Below are 17,214 nucleotides of genomic sequence, written 5' to 3'. Positions count from 1 at the left end.
GAGCAATGCAGAGCCTCAGGCCCCGCCCAGAGCTAGAGTCAGAATCTGCAGCTTTTTAAGTTTTTATTTCTTTCTCTTCCCTTCTTCGCCCCCTAGTTGTCTGCTCTCTGTGTCCATTTGCTGTGTGTTCTTCTGTATCCACTTGGATTCTTGTCAGTGGCACAGGGAATCTGTGTTTCTTTTTGTTGCGTCATCTTGCTGCGTCAGCTCTCTGTGTGTGTGGCACCACTCCTGGGCAGGCTGCACTTTTTTTGCGTGAGGTGGTTCTCCTTATGGGGCACACTCCTTGCACGTGGGGTTCCCCTATGCGGGGGACACCCCTGCGTGACACGGCACTCCTGGCACGCATCAGCACTGCACGTGGGCCAGCTCCACATGTGTCAGGTCACCAGACAGGTCAGGAGGCCCTGGGTTTGAATCCTGGGCCTCCCATGTGGTAGGCGGACGCCCTATCGGTTGATCCAAATCCACTTCCCAGAATCTGCAGCTTAACCAGCTCCCCAGGGAATCTTCTGAGATGGGTGCCTGTAAGTGGGGGTGAGAACAAGAGGGCCGAGGCCGGGGAATTGAAAACTAAGTGCCTTCATTTTTTTTGCTATGTGCCAGGCACCTTTCTAGGCCCTGGGGAGTCAGCCGCTAACGTGCCAGCCACGGTGCGTCCCCCATCGTCACGGGGATGGAGGTTCATCAGCCCCATGAGTGACCACGTAATGGTTCTCCATGGCAAGGCCCTGGAGTTCTGGGTTCCCACGCTAAGCTGGTGGTGGGGGGCATGGTGTAGACTGGAGAATCCGGAAGGGGCTGTCCTTGGGCTGGGAGGAGCCGGAGTCAGCAGCCCAGGGAGGGAGGAGAATTGCGGCAGGTGAAGGGAGTAGCTCAGACGAAGGCCCGAGGCAGGACCGAGCTCGATGCTCTTGAGGATGGACAGGTCCTGGGTGGCTGGGGCAAGGAGGAGGCTGGGGAGGTATCCAGGGGCAGCTCCCGCCAAGTTCAGACCAGGGTAAAGCAGGGACCTTGCCTGGGGGTAGGGAGCCATGGGAGGTTTTCCAGCAGGGGAGAGCCGTGAGCCGACGTCCAGGACAGAAGTTTCTGCTCTTTGTGAGAAGTAGGTCCTTTGCTGCTTGGGGATTTCCTAAAACGGCGTACATTACCGTGGGTGGCTGGGTGGTTGCTGTGGCCCCTGCAAGGCCCAAGCGATCCTGTCTTCCAGCCGGGCTGCAGAGCAGGAGCTGGGCGAGGGACAGGCAGACCCTGCTGCTCAGGGTTTTTTTAATTTTAAAAAAATTTACTGACGTATATCACTCATATATAAACATACATAAACGATAGGTGTATAGTAAAAGTTGTGAACTTACAAAACAAACAAATGTAACATCATACAGGGCTCTCATACCTCACCCTACCACCAATACCTTGCATTGCTGTGAAACATTTTTAACTAATGATTACAGAGCATCGTCAAAATATTGCTATTATTATCTTTATATCATTTATATATGAACATACATAAACAATAAGTGTATAGTAAAAGTTGGGAACTTACAAAGCAAATATGCATAACGTCATACAGGGGTCCCACACATCAACCCTCCACCAACACCTTGCATTGTCATGAGACGTTTGTTACAAATTATGAAAGAATATTGTCAAAATCTTACTACTAATTGGAGTCCTTATCTTACATTAGTTGTATTTTCCCCCAACCCATCCTATTATTATTTTTAAAATATACTCTTTTGAGAGAAGTTGTAAACTTACAAAATAATCATGCACATGTGAAGAATTCCCAAATAATACCCCTCTATCAACACACCACACTGTGGTGGAACATTTGCTACAGGTAAGATGTTATCATCTGATTGTTACCACGTCCATAGTGTACATTTGGCACACTTTCCATACTCCCCCATTATCAACACAGTACATCTTTGGCATAGATGCAAGCATATTACATTATTACTGCTAACCACAGTCCATAGGTCACTCCACTTGTATCTTTCCCATGCTTCTCCACATTTCCACCATCCTGCAATAATGATGTACATTTGCTCTAGCTAACAAAGGACACTCTTGCATCTGTACCATCAACCATAATTCTTATCCACTTTGGGTTTACTGTGCTGTTCAGTTCCTAGATTATTCTCTAGCATTCTGTCAATTGGCATTTACATACCTAGACTACCATTTTCAGCCATCCCCATTTATAAACTAGCTGTTACTCACTACAGTATGTTACCATCAACTCTATACATTTCCACACTTTCACAGTAAAGCTAATTAAAACTTCTACATACATTAAACATCAGTAGTCCTTTCAGTTCTCCTCTTATCTCCTTTAAGAATCCACCACCCACCACCAGGTCTTGAAGATATTTTCCTACATTTTCTTCTAGAGGCTTTATGGTTCTTGCTTTTATATTTAGGTTTTTGATCCATTTTGAGTTAAATGTTGGATAAGGTGTGAGATAGGGGTCCTCTTTCCTTCTTTTTGGTATGGATCTCCAGTACTTTCAGCATCATTTGTTGAATGGACTGTTCTCCTGAGCTGTGTGGGTTTGACAGCTAATCAAAAATCATTCGACCATACATGTAAGGGTCTATTGTGAGGAACCATCAGTTTGGTTCCATTAGTCTATGTGTCTGTCTTTATGCCAGTACCATGCTGTTTTTACCACTGTAGCTAGGTAATATGATTTAAAGTCTGGAGACGAGAGTCCTCCAACTTCACTTTTCCTTTTTAAGATGTTTCTGGCTATTCAGGACCCCTTACCTTTCCAAATAAACTTGATAATCATGTTTTCAATTTATTTAAAAAATGCATGTGGAATTTTTATTGGGATTGCATTGAATTTGTATATCAATTTGAATAGAATTGACATCTTAATAAACTTTATTTAGTCTTCCAATCTGTGAGCATAGAATGTTCTTCCAATTATTTAGGCCTTTTTTGATTTCTTTTAACACTGAGTTATAGTTTTCTGAATACAAGTACTTTACATCATTGGTAAAGTTTATTCCTGAATATTTGGGTTTTATCTGTCATATTTTATTTTCACCACTCTTTTACTTATTGATATAATCTTCATTTCTAGACTTTCTTTCAGGCCTTGTCTCCTGTCTTTTTTTTTTTTTTTTTTTTTAAAGATTTATTTATCCCTCCCCCACCCCTCCGGCCCCGGTTGTCTGTTCTCTGTGTCTATTTGCTGCGTCTTCTTCTTTGGCTGCTTCTGTTGTTGTCAGTGGCACGGGAATCTGTGTTTCTTTTAGTTGTGTCATCTTGTGTCAGCTCTCTGTATGTGCGGCGCCATTCCTGGGCAGGCTGCACTTTCTTTCGCGCTGGGTGGCTCTTCTTATGGGGCACACTCCTTGCGTGTGGGGCTCCCCTATGCGGGGGACACCCCTGTGTGGCACGGTACTCCTTGCGCACATCAGCACTGCACGTGGGCCAGCTCCACACGGGTCAAGGAGGCCCGGGGTTTGAACCGTGGACCTCCCATGTGGTAGACGGACACCCTAACCACTGGACCAAGTCCGCTTCCTCCTGTCTTTTCTTTTCAAGCTTTAGAACACCCTTTAGTATTTCCTGAAAATTCGGTCTCTTGATTAGAAATTCTCTCAGTTTCTATCTGTGAATATTCTTCATTTTTAAAAAAAGATTAATTAATTTATTTTTAATTTATTTCTCTCCCCTCCCCCTCCCCCTCCATCCCCAGTTGTCTGCTGTGTCCATTTGCTGTGTGTTCTTCTGTGTCTGCTTATATTCTTGTCAGTGGCACTGGGAATCTGTCTCTTTCTGTTGTGTCGTCTTGCTGCGTCAGCTCTCCATGTGTGTGGTGCCACTCCTGAGCAGGCTGCACTTTTTTTGTGCTGGGTGGCTCTCCTTATGGGTTGCACTCCTTGCACGTGGGGCTCCCCTTTGCAGGGGACACCCCTGTGTGTAATGGCACCCCTTCCCCTTGTGCACATCAGCACTGTACACATGGGCCCACTCATCACATGGGTCAGGAGACCCTGGGTTTGAACCCTGGACCTCCCATGTGGTAGGAGGATGCTCTATCAGTTGAGCCAAATCTGCTTCCCCTCACCCTTATTTTTGAAAGACAATCTTGCTGGATATAAGATTCTTGGCTGGAAGTTTTTCTCTTGTAGTTTCTTAAATATATCATACCACTGTCTTCTTGCCTCTTTGGTGTCTGATGAGAAATCAGCATTTAATCTTATTGGGTATCCCTTATATGTTATGCATTGAAATTTTCTTGCTGTTCTCAGAATTTTCTCTTTGCCTTTGACGCTTGACATTCTGATTAGTATGTGTCTCAGAGTTGGTCTATTCAGATTTTTTCAGATGGGAGTATGTCGTGCATCTTGAACATTGATATCTATGTCCTTCAATAGGGTTGGGAAATTTTCTACCATTATTTCTTCAAATATTCCTTCTGTCCCTTTTCCCTTCTCTTCTCCTTCTGGGACATCCATGACTCATATGTTTGCACATCTCTTGCTGTCATTTAGTTCCCTGAAACCTTGTTCAATTTTTTCCATTCTTTCTTTCATCTCTTCTTTTGTATGTTCGCTTTCAGAGGCCATTTCTTCAAGCTCACCAATCCTTTCTTCTCACTCCTCAGATCTGCTATTATATGATTCCAATGTATTTTTAATTTCATTAATTGTACCTTTCATTCCTATAAGATCTGCTATTTTTCTATGTATGCTTTCAAATTCTTCTTTGTGCTCATTCAATGTCTTCTTAATATCCTTGATCTTTTCAGCCATCTCATTGAATTTATTAAGATTTTTTTGAACATCTATGATTCGTTTTCTCAACTCCTTTATGTCATCTGGAGGTTTATCTTGTTCCTTTAACTGGGCCATATCTTCCTGTTTCTTGGTGTCTTGGCATCTGGCTTACTCGGATATTTATACTGGGTGCATTTTTTCTTTTTAGAGAGAAAGACTTCCTGCCCTTTCTCTCTTGCTGGTTGTGCAGTAGTTGGTGCAAGGATGTAGTTGGTGCTGTAAGCTGTGGAGGCTCAAGCTGCCCTCATTGCCCCAGGGACTGGTGAAGCTTCTCCCAACTTTCTCCTTTGCCAGGGGTAGGGACAGAGCCACAGCAGTGTGAATAATCCAAGTCATGCAGGCCTAGACTGTCATTGCCCAGAGAGATGGATGAAGCTTCACGCCCCTTTCTCCCCTGCCTGGGGTAGGGATGGAGCTGCAGGTGTGGGCAGCAGTCTATGCAGTGTGGCTCCACGATGATCACAGTTGCCCTGGTAGATTTCTGATTATTCAGTCTGTGCCAGCCAAAGGTACCTACAGTTACCTGGATAGGCTGGTGTGGGGCCCACCAGCCTCCTCCCTTCTAGAGGTGGTGAAGCCTAGTCTAGGGCTGCAGGCCGATCTGGGTGAAAGAAACCAGTCTCTACAATCACTGTGATTTTCTGTCAGCCCAGCTTCCCCTCATGCTGAGGGCAGAGCCAAAATGGTGGCCACTGGCCTCTTTCCAACTTGGACAGGCTCAAACTTTAGCTGTTCTCAGTAAAATTATACTTTAACCTGCCAAATTTACTCATCAGTAGCTGAAATTGGTACCCAACCAACTCTTCCTTCCCTGTTTTTGGGAAGTGGAGCTTTCAATTCTTGCTGCAGAATAGCTCCTGAGGCGGCTTGTGCCTCCAGTGGAGGATGGGCCCCAGCATCTGTGGCATGGAGCGCTCTGCTTATGAATCTTCTCTGCAGATGGGCAGTCTCCTCCTTCCAGTCCTTCAAGGATGTTGCAGGATGCTCTTCTGGCCTCCTGGAGCCCCCAAACAGGTGCTTTAGCTAGCTCCAGAGAGCTCTGGGTGTTTGCTAACTGCCCTGTAGCAGGAGCTGACTCTAGAGCTCCTTGCTCTGCTGCCACTTTGCTGGTTGTCCTGCTTAGGGTTTTTTAATCCTGAAATGTTCTGATCTTTGCAGAAAATTTAGTTCCTTTGCTCTTTGGAGAATTCCTAAGCAGACGTATATCTTTGCCGTAAGGGGTTTGAGTCGGTCCATCAGGGTCGTGGCTGGAAGCAGAGCCCCCTCCTTACTGAGGGAACAGCTGGAACGAGGAGCCAAAGCTTACCCCAGCGCTGGCGGGGCCCAGGGAAGGGAAGGGCAGCAGCAGGGCCCAGTGGGGGCGGGACCCCTGGGGGCTTCCCCAGGGGACACTGAGGCTGGGAGGGAGTGGGCGAGATGTCCTGGCCACACTCTCCCTACCCGCTCCTCTCCTGCTGCCCACCCCGTAGGCTGCCCTGGGTGGAGCCAGCCCTGCCGCCCGCAGGCAGAGAAGGATCAGAGAGGGCGGGATTCCCGTTCCCAAAGGCTCCTTCGCCTCTGGCATTCCTTGCTGCCTTGGCTTGTCTGGTGCCTCATTCATTCGTTCAGTCATTCACCAACTCCTTATTGAGCTTATTTCATGAGTCAGCCACGAGGCCGGCAGCCGGGATGCCGTGAGAAACCAGACCCCCAAGCAGCTGATGGCTTCATGTTAAAACACTCTTGCTTTGGGGTAGACGCAATGTGGTCCATGCAGACTGTGGCATACTTTTCTGCCGTGAAAAGGCCCGGAGCACTGATCCCGCGACAACGCGGGTGCCCCTTGAAAACACCGTGGATGCTGAGTGACACTAGCCAGACCCCGAGGCCATATGCCTTGTGATTCCGTTTATGCGAAATCACAGGAGACTCAGAGCAGCGGGTGGTGGCCAGGGGCTGGGGAGGGGCCGCTGGGAAGGCTGCGCTCCTCCTGGGGTGATGAAATGCTCGGCGGCCAGGGGCGCTGGCTGGGAAATACTAAAAGCCCCTGGACCGCACCTTTTAAAACGGCTAATTCGAGAGCACGTGCGTTCCTCCCCGATGCATCCCACCTCGCCGCCCCCACTGCAGGTCAGCCCCTTCATCAACGACACCACCCGGCGGAAATTCCTCATCTACAGCGGCAGCAACTACCAAGGCCCGGGGGGCCTCGTGGACTACCTGGAGAAGGACGTGATCCCCGACTTCCTCGGGGGAGAGTGCGTGGTGAGGCCCCCGGGGTGCCCCCTCTGCCGCGCTTCCTGGGCTGGGGGCCGGGGGCCTGGGCAGCCCACCGGGCACGGCCCCCACCTGGGGGGCCCCGTCCTGGCTCTTTGGGGGTTAGCGCTTGTTTTAGAAGCTGCCCCCGGGGAGAAGTGACGCCTTGGGGGGCGGGGGGTGGGCTTTGGGTCTTTGAAATACGTGCTGAGCTTTCTCCAGCCCTCAGATGCTCTGGGCGTTGCTAAGCAACCGACAGCGTCTACCTGCTGGCCCCGCCCCCTGCTGCGGGGGAGGGGGCTCCGCGGTGCCTGCGGCCCCGGAGCTCCAGTGCAGGCGGGATTTGTCGCTAAGCCGCAGCCGCGCGCTCTTCCCGCCCCCTGGGACTGGGGCGACCTGCCGCTGGGGGCTGCGGAAATGCTTGAGAGCATCTGGCCTCGTTTCTGGATACAAAAAGGAATTTCTCCAACTCGGTCTCTCCCCTTGCTGCCACACAGACATATGACCTCAGGGGGACTTACTTCCATTTGATTATTTCAGGAGGGTGGGCGGAGCTTTGGTTTGTGAATACTCATGTTTTCTCAAGAAACAAGGGGGCCTCCACGCTGAGGGTGAAGCAGCCCCTGTGGGGTGCAGCGGGGGCTCCCCCAGACCCAGGCGTCACCCCAGCACAGTGGTCACGGGGGGAGGGGGTGCTGATCTTGTGCATTTTCTTCCTGGCTCAGCCCCTTTCCGCTGTGTGACCTCAGGCAAATGGCCTAACCTCTCTGAAAGTCTTTCCTCTGTGAAATGGGAAGAATGATGGTTCTGTTAAAAGAAAAACTTTCATGCAATTCAGGCTTATGGAACCATTCGTGAACTGGGCAGCACCCCCTTTGGAAAGTAGAAGGGGGCTCCACCGAGGGGTTGGGAAGGGGACGCTCTCTGATGTTCTGATTGGCTGACCCCAAGGTTCCGTTTTCCTTGGGTCTGACAAAGTGGGGAGCAGGCTCGGTGTGCTTGTCCATTCGGACCCTCTGCTGGCCCGAAACTGGTTGCTCACCAGCTCTGCTCACCTGCCACCGGCAGGGTGTCTGCCGTGGTTCCATTTTCTGGCAAAGCCCTGGTTGTTTCTGTCCCCTGGAAAATCCCCTATTGGGAAGGGGTCCCTCCCGGCCACGCCCGGGGCCGGTGGCCACTTTATTGTTCTAGCAGCTCTCACGCCCTGGGCGCTTCTGGGCGCTTCGTGGGGTGACGTTGGCCTGCAACGCCCGGTGCCCCGCTTGGTCGGGGGGCTGCTGTTCTGAGTGTTTCGGGGTCACAGCACCCTGCTGGGGGTCAGACCGGGAGGACACCCCTGACCTGCCTCCCGTGGCCTCTGTCCCTCAGTGCGACGTCCCCGAAGGAGGACTGGTCCCCAAGTCCCTGTACCTGACGGACGAGGAGCACGAGCACGCGGAGACCTACCAGGCGGCCAGCGTGCTCCGGGGCGCCCCCCACGAGGTGCGGGGCGGGGGCCTGGGAGGTTCCCCCAAGCAGAGCCTGCCTCGAGGGTTCTTGTGCAAGGGGGGGCCTGGAGGAAGGGGTCGGGCAGGGTGGGCCAAGAGAGGGCGGCCGCTCTGGGCGTGAGTGGTCCCCACGGCTCTGTCTCGAGGTTAGGGCCACCCCATCTCAGAGAGGGGTTCATCAGCTCAGAGCAAGTCACTGGACGGGGCAGTGGGGAGCCCCAGGGGCCTGTGGGCGGGAGACCCCGAGGCAGGCCGGGGTGGGCTCCCACGGCACCCGGTCCCAGCCCTCCTCCTCTTGGGTGAGATCCCGAGGTGGACAGGCACCCACCGCCCGGCCCCTCCGCCCTTGCTTGTGTCCACGCAGGTGGCTGTGGGGATTCCGGAAGGGCAGTGCGTCATCACCTGGGACTTCGACGTCCTGCAGGGCCACGTGCTGTTCAGCCTGTACCACGCCAAGCAGGCGCCCGCGGCCGGCGGGCCGCTGTCGGAGCAAGGCTGGGTCCTGGGCGTGGATTACAGCCGCGTGGAGGCGCCCCTCGTCTGCCGCGAAGGGGAGAGCATCCAGGTTCTCGCTCTTTGTTCCTTCCTCACGCGTGGCTGGGTGCCCGTGCGTGCCCAGGGTCGCATCCGAGAAGGGGCAGCGCCCACGGTACCCACTTGTCCTCATTTCCCCAGGGCTGCCGATCCAAAGACCCCCACACCGGGTGACTTAAAGCAACAGGAAGGCATTTGCTGGAAGCCTGAAATGAGGGTGGGGAGGGCTGGCTCCCCCCAGGCTCCGGGAGGGGCCAGACTGGCTTCTGCTGCCCTCCTTAACTTCCTTGCCTTGTGGACCCGTCGTCCCCGCCTTATGGGTCTTCTCCTTGTGTCTCTCTTCTGTGTCCCTTCTCTCTTCTAAGGACACCGGTCATTGGATTTAGGGCTCATCCTTAATCCTTAGCCTGATTACCTCTGCAAAGACCCGATTTCCAGATAAGGTCACGTTCTGGGCTGGTGGGTAGAGGTGGATTCGGGGTGGGGGCGCTATTAAACCCAGAGCACGCACCCACGTGGAGGACGAGCTCAACTGTGCCTGGCACGTGGGGCGTCCTGGGACGCGCCCAGTAACCTCACCAGGAACTGCGGGGGAGTGGCTGGCGTCTTGGGTGCTTGGGGTGCGGGGGGGTTGTCAGCAAGGATTTCCTGAGCGTGAGAGATGGAGCCCGAGTTTTCTGGAACCTTCTCATTTGGAGACAGGGACGAGGGCGCTGAGGGTGCCGGCTGGGGGTAACTCGCGTGCGGGGGAGCAGACGCCCTCCCTGGCTGTGACGACGTTCAGGAACGAAAGGATTCGGGACGTTTTAACGCCCAGGGTCTCCCTCCTGCTGGGCCAAGCAGGTCTTGGGCGCCACCTTTGTGTCCATCAGGGTCTTCCCAAGAAACAGAGCCGACAGGCGACGGGCGTGTGTTGACAGGTGTGTGTGCGGACGTGTCTATGCACATAGGTGCGCCTCAATGTACGTTTTTTTAAAAAAAGAGTTATTGATTTTTTTATTTCTCTCCCCTCCCCCCACCCCGGTTGTCTGCTCTCTGTGTCTATTTGCTGCGTCGTCTTCTTTGTCCGCTTCTGTTGTTGTCAGCGGCACGGGAATCTGTGTTTCTTTTTGTTGCATCATCTTGTGTGTCAGCTCTCCGTGTGGGCGGCGCCATTCCTGGGCAGGCTGCACTCTCTTTTGCGCTGGGCGGCTCTCCTTACGGGGCACACTCCTTGTGCGTGGGGCTCTCTTATGTGGGGACACCCCTGTGTGGCAGGGCACTCCTTGCACGCATCAGCACTGTGCATGGGCCTTCTGCACACAGGTTAAGGAGGCCCGGGATTTGAACCGTGGACCTCCCATGTTGTAGGTGGACGCCCTATCCACTGGGCCAAGTCCGCTGCCCTGAATATACGTTTTTAAAGAGATTTACTTATTTTTAGGACTTGGCTCCTGGGATAGTGGGGCTGGCGAGCCTGCGGTCTGTAGGGCAGGCAGGAGCTGAGGTTGTGAAGTCTTGACTCTGAGGTGTCTGGGGCCGGCACGCTGGAAATTTGGGCAGGATTTCTCTGGAAAACGTGGGTTTCACGCTTAAGGCCTACAACGGGGTGGACGCCCCCCCGCCCCGTGCTCTAGGGCGAGCTCTTCCTCCAGGTCAGCGCATGTGCAAGGCCTCCCGTCTTAGGCCAGTGCTTGGCCCGGCGCCTGGCACCGCAGCCTGGCTGAGTGGACGCACCGGCCCATGTTGAAGCCCCTCCTGCCGGATGCCGAGCCCCCGGGAGTGGCCGAGGGGGCCATGACGGGTCGCTCCAGGGCACAAGGCGATGTGGCCGCCACCCCGCGAGGGTCCTGGCCGGGGCCGGCCCCGGGACGTGACTTCAGAGACCCGGGACAGGGAGGGGGCTGTCGCCATCAGAAGCCACGGGGGAGGAGGGCCGAGGGGCGCCTGCTCTGGGGTCTGAGGAGCTGCTGGCCCGACGGCCCTGCAGTGCCCACTCGCGGCGCCCGACCCTGTCCTGGGCTGGCTTCAGGCGTGGAAGGGTTGGGGGCGCTTAGAGACTGGAGGGTGAAGCCCACCTGGTCGCTGAGACGTGCGGGGCCTGCATGGGGCCGAGGGACCGGAGGAAATACTGGTGGCCGAGGCCAGGGGCGCGGCAGCTTGGGCCGGGGGCGGGGGTGAAGCTGACGGGGAGGGCAGGGGGCAACTGGGGGGCGCTGGAGGCAAGCCAGGCTGGCCGCCCCATCGGCAGCCGCTTCCCAGGCGGTGCATCCTGAGGACTTTGAACCCTGGGGTTTCCTGGGCCCCTATTTCCCCTGCCGTGGGAGGTTCCCCGCCCCCCGCCCGAGGCTGCCCTTGCTGGGGGGGGGGGGGGGCTGTGTGGTTAAGCCCCTGTGCCCTCCACGCGGCAGCTCAAGGCCAGGCTGGCCTCATCGTTGGCTCCTGGTGTTCCCCGTGCCCCCCTTTCGGTCCTCGGCTTGGGATCCTGGCCCTCCCCGGGTGGGGCCTGCGCGCCCTGCCCCTGTCCAAGCATCCTGGCCCGTCCCCATGTCTCCAAGGAGGCCAGCCCACCCCCGTCACTGCCAAGGACAGGGAGAGGGCCCGTGGGCCCCGTTCGGGGCTGACCGTGCCGGCGGCAGGAGGGCGGACGCAGGTGGGCTTTGAAGTCTGAGCTCTCCGCGTGCGTGGGGGCAGCGTGCAAGCTCCGTGGGGAGGAGGGTCTTACAGGGCGGCCGGGGACTGGAAGGGGCGCTGATGCTCCCGGTGGAACAGCCAGTGCGAAGGTAAAGAAGCAGGGAGCAGGCGAGTGGGCTTGGGGCGCAGAGCGAGAGCTGGAAGTGACGTGGATGGGAAGAGAGGTGCCGAGGCCCTGGGGTCGGCAGGCTGACGAGACTCAATGCTCTTCTGGGGGCAGACTCAGGACCCTGGGACCCCAGACTCAGACGACCCAGGACACCTGTCACAGGTGTGGGCTGCCAGGCCCCACGCCGGATGGGCTAAACTGGAATGCCCGGGCGGTGGGTGTGGGATTCACCTGCCTCCCCGTCCCACTCCCTTCTGACACACAGAACTGACACCACGGAGAAATTGTAGATCTGGAAACGGGTCTCTGAAGTGTGACGGGAACGTGAGCCACCCCTGTTGACCCCCACGCTCGCCCAGAGGCCAGTGCCTGCAGGTCAAGCCTCACCCCCTCACCTCCAACCACGCCAGGTCCATGGGCCTTGCTGGCGCCGAGGATTCACGGAAGGCTCCGCGGGGAGAGGAGCGGAGGGCTGTCTGCAGGCCCCCCATTTAACATCCCCCTCCCGTCTCAAGCTGCACGTCCCTCTGCCTCTGCCTGTCCCCACCGCCAGCCAGCTCCCTCCCAAGGCCCTCAGTTTGCAAATCCCGTTCAGCCAAACGGAAGCCCGAGGAACTCCTGGGGCTTGGCCAACCCACACCCCCGCTGCCCTGGGGACGCCTCCCCAGGTGGCCCCGACTCCCCACAGGTTAAGAGAGAGGCTCTCGGCTACCAGGGGTGCCCAGACGATTGTGGGGCCACAGGGGGTGTGGCGTGGCTCCGGGCGGGCCCTGAAGGGGGCTTGGCCCGTGGGCCGGGGGAAGGGGCAGGAGGAGAAGAGCCCCTCGTCCGGCGTGGCGGGACGAAGTGGGGCGCTGCGTTCCCGGCGGGAGCCGGCCCCCCGGGAAGGCCCGGGAGGGCCCGGGGCTCAAGCGGGCTGCTGTGTTGCAGGGCTCCCACGTGGCCCGGTGGCCCGGCGTCTACCTGCTGCAGTGGCAGGTGCTCGCGCCCCCCGACAGCGTGGCCTGCAGCCTCCCCGGCGTGGATGGTGTCCTGAGCGCCCTCCACAGCCCCAGTCCCCGGTGTAAGCTTCTCTACTACTACGAGGTGCTGGCGTCCGAGGACTTCAGGTACGAGGGGCCCCTTCGGATGGCGATGGGGCGGCCGGCCTGCGGAGCCGACTCCCCCAGGGCCCAGGCCCCGCCTCACGCTGTTGAAACCCTCCAGCCATCCCCACGAGGGCCTCCGCGGGCGAGTGGGCGACTCCGGGCCCCAGACGCTGCTTCAGCAGCAGAACCTGCCCCCCCGCGGGAACCTGCTCCGACGCCCCCTTAGCAGCCCCGCTGGTCTGCGTGTGTCTCCTGAACCGACGAACGAGGTGACTCAAAAGAGCACCGAGTTCTTCTAGGGAACAGTGGTTCCAGGCCTCCCCGAGCTTCCGGAGGCGCCTGGCAATCTGGGGTTCCTTGGCTTGTAGATGCCTCATTCCGTCCTGCCTTTGTCTTTACTTGGCCTCTGTGTGCGTGCCAGGCTTCACATGGCCTCTGTGTGTGGGTCTGGCTTCTCGTGCCTCTGTATATGTCTCTGGCCTCATGTGGCCTCCATGTGCAGGTCTGGCCTCACATGGCCTCATGTGGCCTCCATGTGTGCCTCTGGCTTCATGTGACCCCTCATGTGTGTCTCTGGCTTCACATGACCTTTCATGTGTATCTCTGGCTTCATGTGGCCTCTGTGTGCAGGTCTGGTTCCACGTGGCCTCTGTGTGTGTTTGGCTTCACGTGGCCTCTGTGTGTGTCTCTGGCCTCACGTGGCCTCTGTGTGCAGGTCTGGTTCCACGTGGCCTCTGTATGCAGGTCTGGCCTCATGCAGCCTCCGTGTGCGGGTCTGGCCTCACGTGGCCTCTGTATGTGTCTCTGGCCTCATATGGCCTCCATGTGCAGGTCTGGCCTCATGCAGCCTCCGTGTGCAGGTCTGGCCTCACGTGGCCTCTGTGTGTGTCTGGCTTCGCGTGGCCTCTGTGTGTGGGTCTGGCTTCACGTGGCCTCCGTGTGAAGGTCTGGCCTCATGTGGCCTCTGTGTGTCTGGCTTCGCGTGGCCTCTGTGTGTGGGTCTGGCTTCGCGTGGCCTCTGTGTGTGGGTCTGGTTCCACATGGCCTCTGTATGTGTCTCTGGCCTCATGTGGCCTCTGTGTGCAGGTCTGGCCTCACATGGCCTCATGTGGCCTCCATGTGTGCCTCTGGCTTCATGTGACCCCTCATGTGTGTCTCTGCCTTCACATGACCTTTCATGTGTATCTCTGGCTTCATGTGGCCTCTGTGTGCAGGTCTGGTTCCACGTGGCCTCTGTGTGTGTGTTTGGCTTCACATGGCCTCTGTGTGTGTCTCTGGCCTCACGTGGCCTCTGTGTGCAGGTCTGGCCTCATGCAGCCTCCGTGTGTGGGTCTGGCCTCACGTGGCCTCTGTATGTGTCTCTGGCCTCATATGGCCTCCATGTGCAGGTCTGGCCTCACGTGGCCTCTGTGTGACGATCTGGCCTCATTGTGTGGCCTCTGTGTGTGGGCCTGGTTCCACATGGCCTCTGTATGTGTCTCTAGCCTCACGTGGCCTCTTTGTGTAGGTCTGGTTCCATGTGGCCTCTGTGTGCATGTCTGGCCTCACGTGGCCTCTGTGTGCAGGTCTGGTTCCACGTGGCCTCTGTGTGCGAGTCTGGCCTCACGTGGCCTCTGTGTGTGCCTCTGGCTTCATGTGATCTCTCATGTGTGTCTCTGGCTTCACATGACCTTTCGTGTGTATCTCTGGCTTCATGTGGCCTCCGTGTGCAGGTCTGGCCTCACGTGGCCTCTGTGCACGTTGCTGGCCTCACGTGGCCTCTGTGTACAGGTCTGGTTCCACGTGGCCTCTGTGTGTGTGTTTGGCTTCACGTGGCCTCTGTGTGCGGGTCTGGCCTCACATGGCCTGTGTCTGGCTCTCCTTCCTTTCTTAGGAAGATGCTCACTGGATCCAGGGCCCACCTAAATAGCCATCCTTCCCTTACTCACACCTGCAGAGGCCCTGTTTCCAAGTTTCCCACTTCACAGGTTCCAGGTGACGTGGATTTAGTGGGGGGGAGCTCGCCCCAACCACTGCAGAGCCTGTAGAGAGGCGGGCTCCTGCGGAGGCCTCCTGCCTGGAGCTCCCCTCACTGCTGGACACCCAGAGAGCAGGTCCGGAATGCTTCCAGAACAGTGTTCTGGAGTTCTGGAGCAGAGCTGCACAGGCAACTCCCCCAAGGGTCGCCGTCGGAGAGGCAGGGGAGGGTGGCGGCTACGACCGTCAGGCACCCCCGGCTGCTGTGCACCTCTCTCACGGGCGCCCCCTGTTCAAGGGGGACCACGGGAGCCCCCCAGCCCGTGGGGTCGGGCGGTGCAGGGCCTGCCTGCCGCTGGACGGACGGTGAGCGGCATCGAGAGCAGACACGAGCCGAGCCTGGGGACGGGCTGGCTGGCGCCCCGAGCAGCAGGCGCTTTCTTCAAGGCCTCGTTTTTTATCTTTAAAAAACCAGCGTGCCTTTGTGTCCAGCTTCGTGGCAGAGCCATGTTAGTTTTCATCTACAAATAATTCTTTAAATTCTTTACCATGGAGTAAAATCGAGGCTCCGGGCAGACGCCATGTTTGGACCCCGTGTTCCAGGCTGAGCTTCAAGACACCCCGGGTGCATGCAGCCCTAGGCGAGAAACACCCAGATGAGTCTTTTTTTTTTAAGATGTATTTTTTTTTTAAAGATTTATTTATTTATTTAATTCCCCCCCCAACCCCCCCCCAGTTGTCTGTTCTCTGTGTCTGTTTTGCTGCGTCTTGTTTCTTTGTCCGCTTCTGTTGTCGTCAGCGGCACGGGAAGTGTGGGCGGCGCCATTCCTGGGCAGGCTGCTCCCTCCTTCGTGCTGGGCGGCTTTCCTCACGGGCGCACTCCTTGCGCGTGGGGCTCCCCCACGCGGGGGACACCCTTGCGTGGCACGGCACTCCTTGCGCGCATCAGTGCTGCGCATGGCCAGCTCCACACGGGTCAAGGAGGCCCGGGATTTGAACCGCGGACCTCCCATATGGTAGACGGACGCCCTAACCACTGGGCCAAAGTCCGTTTCCCTAAGATGTATTTTTTATCTCTTTCTCTCCCCTTCCCCCCGTTGTCTGCTTTCTGTGTCCATTTGCTGTGTGTTCTTCTGTGTCCACTTTCATTCTTGTCAGGTGGCACCGGGAGTCTATGTCTCTTTTTGTTGCGTCATCTTGAGCTGCGTCAGCTCTCCGTGTGTGCGGCGCTGCTCCTGGGCGGGCTGCGCTTTTTTCCGCACCGGGCGGCTCTCCTTGTGGGGTGCACTCCTCGCACATGGGGAGCCCATACGCAGGGGCACCCCTGAGTGGCACGGCGCTCCTTGTGTGCGGCAGCACTGCACATGGGCCAGCTCACCACATGGGCCGGGAGGCCCTGGGTTTGAACCCTGGACCTCCTATATGGTAGGCGGATGCTCTATTAGTTGAGCCACGTCTACTTCCAGATGGAGTCTTTAACCCAAAGAGGGGCCCGCAGCTTGCCGGGGGCCGGCGCCTCCGTCTTTGGGACGTGGCATGTTTTGGCCTCCAGCTTCTGCAGAGAGGACACAGGCCAGGCTCCAGGTGTGGGGGCTGTGGTCCCCGAGGTCCTGAGTCAGGGCAGATGGAGGCTGCCGCCGCGGTGTTGGGGGGGGCGGGCAGGAGCCCAAAGCTCACCAGCCTCCTTGGTGTGGCCCGTGGGTGGGTGGGTGGGTGGGGGTCTGCTTGTGCTCCAGTAGCTTCATGAGAAAACTGATCCTGGTCACCCTCCGTGGGGGAGAGGGGGTGGGCGTGGCGAGCAAGATAAACAGGGTCTGCCTTCACAGAGCAGGGACCAAACTGTCACCCCCGGGGGTAATTCCGAGCCTCAGTGAATGCAGAAGTTGTGCCCAGCCCGGAGCCCTTGCCCAAGGTCACAGCCAGGAAGGGCTGGAGGGCAGAGAGCGCACAGAGCAAGGGGCCTGCTGCAGGGTACGGTGGGGAGGCAGGTATTCGGGAAACTTCCCAAGGAAGTGACACTGTCGTTGAGATCCGAGATGTGTGCACACAATCCCAGAGTGGGTAGCGCGTGCGGTTGCTGGGGCCTGAGAGTGCATTTCTCGCGAGGTCCGGGCGATGCTGATGCCTCCGGAGCAGCCAGTCCTCAAGCCGTCCTAGGGCCGCTGCCAGCCACCCTCGGGGGGTGAGATGAAGCAATTAGAATGTAAAAAGTAGAGCTCGGTTCCTCAGCCGCGCTGGCCCCACGTCAAGGGCTCGAAGGCCCTGTGTGGCTGGGGGCTGCTGTGCTGGACAGCAAGACAGGATGTGCCCAGTGAGGGCGCCAGGCAATGCGGGG

The 17,214-nt window shown here is 56.9% G+C and overlaps 1 protein-coding gene across 3 annotated transcripts in view; it reads left to right on the top strand.

Annotated features, from left to right (window-relative positions):
* SEC14L5 (SEC14 like lipid binding 5) overlaps positions 1 to 17,214 on the top strand; it is a 54,073-nt gene that overhangs the window by 32,568 nt on the left and 4,291 nt on the right. For 2 of the 3 annotated variants that reach the window (XM_058286524.2, XM_058286525.2), the window contains exons 12-15: positions 6,907 to 7,041; positions 8,401 to 8,514; positions 8,884 to 9,084; positions 12,766 to 12,944. In XM_058286524.2, coding sequence (XP_058142507.1) covers positions 6,907 to 7,041; positions 8,401 to 8,514; positions 8,884 to 9,084; positions 12,766 to 12,944 — 629 coding nt within the window. Of the gene's footprint in view, positions 1 to 6,906; positions 7,042 to 8,400; positions 8,515 to 8,883; positions 9,085 to 12,100; positions 12,211 to 12,765; positions 12,945 to 17,214 lie in introns of all 3 variants that reach the window. The other variant, XR_011647227.1, reaches the window with a different exon arrangement.

The sequence above is a fragment of the Dasypus novemcinctus genome, chromosome 23 (genome assembly GCF_030445035.2).
Source record: "Dasypus novemcinctus isolate mDasNov1 chromosome 23, mDasNov1.1.hap2, whole genome shotgun sequence".
Classification (NCBI taxonomy): Eukaryota; Metazoa; Chordata; class Mammalia; order Cingulata; family Dasypodidae; genus Dasypus; species Dasypus novemcinctus.
The sequence above is the reverse complement of the archived record's forward strand: the minus strand, read 5'-3'. Positions and strand labels throughout refer to the sequence as shown.